This window comes from Pyrus communis, chromosome 4, assembly GCF_041283825.1.
Source record: "Pyrus communis isolate YQ-2024b chromosome 4, ASM4128382v1, whole genome shotgun sequence".
Lineage (NCBI taxonomy): Eukaryota > Viridiplantae > Streptophyta > Magnoliopsida > Rosales > Rosaceae > Pyrus > Pyrus communis.
This window is the reverse complement of record NC_142568.1, coordinates 19,880,220-19,885,201: the sequence shown is the minus strand read 5'-3', so window position 1 is coordinate 19,885,201 and position 4,982 is coordinate 19,880,220. Positions and strand designations below refer to the sequence as shown.

Here is a 4,982-nt window from a genome sequence, read left to right as displayed (position 1 = left end):
AAAGTAAGAACATATCGAATGAAAGTCCATTGTATATGCTTTATTGGAAAGGTGTTTCCGATTCCTACGGTAAATTCTCAGAATTTTTTTACTCTTGGAATCAAAAAATTTCTGTATGCTTCATTCAATGTAGATTTTATGTAGTTTTGAGTTGAAACTTCATGTTAGTCCCACATTGTTGGTGGGAAGAACTTTCAAGTAGTTTATAATTGTTGGTCCACATTTGTGAGAAATAATTTTTTATTTTTCTTAATATTGTTTCTTAGTTTTTTTTATGGGAGGAGTTATTTGTTTCTAAACGGGTTGGCAGGCATAAAAAAAGGGGTTGGCAATTAAAGAGAAAGAGAAAAGGATAGAGTGAGTCTCGAGGGTAGTGAGAGGATGATATGGCTGTGAGGTTAAAAAAAAGTAAAAACTTGTTTGTATAAAATTACTTTAACGCCCACATTTTTTTATTTTTAATATTTCTCAGTTATGTACTATAGGGTTATAACTGTAATTTTATTGGTTGTTTTTTTTTGTTGATAAGGTCTTGTATGAGTCGGCCCATGTGGTTTATATATTGGTTTTAGGCTACATGATTGACTAGGACGAAATTTTTAATCCGGATGTTAGGGCTAAATCTGAGTTTTCAGTTTGTCTGCAAAACCCACTTTTTGTTCCAAAACCTGAACCAGTTACATGAAGTGCCCTATATATGCTCAGTTAGCCTTGCATTGTTATAGTCATTCAAGTTTTTTCATATACCAAGAGATGCCCACATATCACGTCTGTGCAAATGATAGGGATTTGTTTCGTCTTACATTTATATTTCTTAATTTTCTTCATATAATTCTCCTTTTTAACTCTGAAATCTGAATAAAGACCAATCTAAAGGAGCTATAAGATAAAAAAATGATGTATTAACATTCAATTTCGTAATTAAGGACCAAGTAAGTTGATTTTTTCTTATGGTTTCTTTCCAATGCTGTAAACACCAAAAAGAACACTAAACAAAAACGTTGTGATTTCTAACCAAATGATTAATTTGTACTGAAGTCCCTATGAAAATTATCCCTGAAACAATTGTAAAACTTAGAGTTCAGTGGGAGTTAGAAGCCCACTTTCTTCATCCTCTGTCCTCTCTAAGTTCTCTTCAGTCTCGTTTTTCACTTCCATAGCCTGACTCAGCTGCCCAGCCCTCATTGTTTGTTGTCTCCAATCAGTGTGGATCAATGTGTACACCATCATACCTACACAACACAACTGTGCTGATAGCAGCCCAATCCACAGCCCCACAAACCCTATTTTAAACGTAAAAGTTGCAAGAATAGCAACTGGCAGTCCGATTAGGTAAAATGCCAACAAGTTTATTTTTACTCCAAGCTTAGGTCTTGCAGTAGCTGTTAACACTCCACAGGCAGCCGTTTGAGGAACGTTGCCCACTTCACACAAACCCAAAAGCGGAAGTGTGGTTGAAATCAAATCAAGAATTTGTGGATCGTTTGTGAACATTGTCCCCCACATGGACCTCAAAGCAGTCATAAAAATGAATGCGGAGATCCCAAAAGCAAATGCCACACTAAGCCCAATTATGGTGGCCCATTGTGCGCGGGTTGGTTGCCCTGCGCCCAGAGATAGCCCGACACGCGTTGATATGGATGAACTTAGAGAAATTGGGATAATGTATAACATTCCCGTTGTTTGCAACAAAATTCCCATTGCTGCAACACTTGCTTGTGGGTTACTCAACCAGCCACAGATGAACAACATAATTTCATACCACCACCACTCCAAGCAAATTGAAACACAACTGGGTAGAGACAATCTTAGCAATGGCCCCCATCCTTGAAAGGCTGAGAGCATGGTGAGCCCATGCCATGGCTTCAAAGCATGAGGTGAGATGGCGAGATAAATTACCAAACCCAAATTAAAAAGAAAAGTGTTCCAAGCAAGCCCCAATGCAATACCTGCAACCCCAAAATCTAAATATGTGACCAAAAAATAGTTCATCGGTAAATGAAAGAGGGCTGAAAATGCGGCTGCTAGGGTTAGTGCGGAGGTTAACCCTTGTGTTCTGAAAAGGACTCTCAATGGTAGAAGCTGGGCTTGCCCTAGCAATTCAGGAATGGCAAAAAACATGTAACGTTTTGCAACCCTAGTGATTTGTGGGTCCTGTCCTAACCATATAAAGATGGGCTCCATGTTGAGCCACAAGAGTGCGATAGGGATGGATACAAGGAGGAGGAGGCAAAGGGTTTTCTGGAAAGTTTGACTGATAACTGACCATCTTTGAGCTCCATAAGCTTGGCTACAAATGGGGTCCATCCCCGTTGATAAACCTCTGAGGAGTGAGTTGCCTGTAATATTAGAAAACCCTAGAGCCAATGAGCCTCCAGCCAATTCTGTTTTCCCTAGACGGCCTAAGAATAGCATTGAAACCGCAGATCTTGAGTATATAAGCATGCTTGTTATCACTATAGGGCCTGCAATCTTTAGGAACGATCTCAACTCTTCTGCTATCTACATGGATTCACAAAAGGATCACAAAGTAATTAGAAAATGGAATTTACTTTTTCTGGAAAGGAAAATTACAAGAAGCCCCCACTACAACCTCCAATAAAAAACTGTGGAGGTGGAAAACCAGAAAACCAACACTAGGCAAAGGATGGATCAAAACTTTTTCACATAACCGAGAATGATCCAGACTAAAAACGCATGAGTAAAAAAATTAGCTTCTCCAAACACATGCGAAAGCTTAAATATTTGTTGAAAGGAAGAAATTTTAGAGAGAAATTACTTAAAAGATATAACACGTGGAAATAGAAATATTAAGTCACTTAAAATGAATTTGTTTGCAACTTTCATAGATTATAAATGTTTGACGAGGTAACAAAACTTCACGGCATCGGCTCTCTTAAACATGTAACCAATAAAAAATATTTGTCAACATACATCAAAAAATCTGAAGCTGCTATAAAAATAGTCACTTAGTACTACGGTCTCAGTATTCCCCTTTACTTGTAAATGAGAGATTTTATGTTCAATTTTCACTAAGGGCGAATTTGGACCATATTATTACTAACTCATTGTCAGACCAAAAAAAAAAAAAAAAAAACCTGCCATAAAATGATTCTGTTTAGTGGAGAGTAATTTAGGTTATTACCTATAAGTAGTATACTTTACTATTATCTTATTTAAAATCGATGTTTAATATGGTTTTATTATTTACAAATTATAAAATCCGTTATACATGTGTTGGTGAAACGTAAGTGTTGATTAAATCACCTCATATATGGATTATTATTTAAGTGATGATTAACTTGCTTATTTTCTATTAATGACATATCAAATAGTTTACAAATGTAGTCTAAAAATTAGTCTACTTGATATTATTCAGCATTATCATGTGAGTGAATATAAAAAATGGGCCAAAACATAAATTACTAACCAAAAGCTGATTATGATTAGGGAAGCATGTGATTCTCAATTATTTCTTCATTGGGCAGCTTACGTGTCACTAGACAACATTGTGGGTTTTAATTGGGAAGTTTAATACCCTGATCACAAACATTTACGTGGTATTAATCTATGTTATAGTATGTATTTATTTATTAATAATACGTTATATGTTTAGAATATATTAGCTTTACCGTTAAACTATATTGTAATGCATGAATTCAAAACTTCGGGTAATTATATGACTGTCACACTAAAATATTTCTTATTGTAATTAGACCTTTCACTCGTGTGAGTGTGGAGACTTGGTGCCACATATGTGTGTGTAAATTGTGGGAGTAATTAGCTCCTCAAACTTATGCTTTAGATCCGTTAGCCAATCTCAGAATTGTGTCTCCAAAAAAAATACATCAAGCAGTTTAGATTACACTTAAAAGAATAAAAAAACATGACTTGAAGTCTTGAACAAGAAAGCTTAAGCTTCAACATTTAGAATTCTAAACAACAACCATAATAGTGTATGTACACCACTAAAATGATGTAAAACACATGTGACTATTAGACTTAACTAGTGAATTATCCGCTTTAATGCTTGAATTTGTTTTTACCATTGAGCCCAAAACTAATGGCCGGTGATGTCATATATTATTCACAAATTTTCACATTTCCAATGTGAGACGGAACTTCAAGTATGTGAGAGCGAGAAGTAGAGGGAATGAGAGGTTGTAGGCTGCATACCTCAGTAAGTGGCAGATTTGGGACAAGTACTCCATTTGTGGTAAGGTGGTGGAGGCGTTGCAGAAAGCTCTGTATGAAAGTAGTAGTAGTGTTAGTGATTGTGGTGGTGGTGCCGCCGCCTTCCACGCCTAGAGCTCTCATTGTCAAGTCTTCCTTATTACCATCTCCAGTTCCATGATGCTTTGGAATCAGAAGGTCCTGAGCATCACCACCATTTATAATAGCTCGAGATTCAGTACCAGGTAGGCACATGTTTATCCGAAGGGACACAGCAAAAAAAAATCCTATAAAAGTACAACCACGGCCCGGTTTCAGAGACGGCTTTGTCTAATGGGGTCCGATATATATTAAACAAAAACTCCTCCAACAAAAAAAAGAAAGAAGAAGAAGAAGAATAATTAACAAAAATCAAGCACTTCAAAACCCAATTTTTACTACTTAATCCCTGTTTGTACGGTATTAATGTTTTTTCCTTGTTACAAAGTAGAGTTTCCAAGCCTGTATTTTAACACTAGTAGTTGATTTTAAAGTGCGCCCAAAATTTTGTTTAAAAAAAATGAGATATCATTCCGAAAACAAACCTTGTATTTAATTTCAAAGCCCCAAATTAAGATGCAGCTTGCTGGATTGTCCGTCACTTTATCAGCTAGATACTAGATGAGCTCCTCGGCCGTGGCATTGGGCTTAGTATTGCATATAAAATGGAGGAGGAGGGCAGAAATGGTGCATTTGAACTAAGATTCTAAAAAACGTTAGGCGCTAGTCGGGTGGCAGGCTAGCGCCTAGCGCCTAGGCAAATTTAGTTA

General features: G+C 36.6%; 1 protein-coding gene across 1 annotated transcript; it reads right to left on the bottom strand.

The window, feature by feature from the left end:
- Window positions 1-984: 984 nt before the first annotated feature.
- On the bottom strand, window positions 985-4,428 carry LOC137722116 (protein DETOXIFICATION 53-like). The gene is made up of 2 exons (XM_088692018.1): window positions 4,177-4,428; window positions 985-2,502 (listed from the first exon to the last, which is right to left on the bottom strand). Exons 1-2 carry the CDS (start codon window positions 4,426-4,428, stop codon window positions 1,075-1,077), a joined length of 1,680 nt encoding a protein of 559 aa, XP_088548144.1. The 3' UTR covers window positions 985-1,074.
- Window positions 4,429-4,982: the final 554 nt, after the last annotated feature.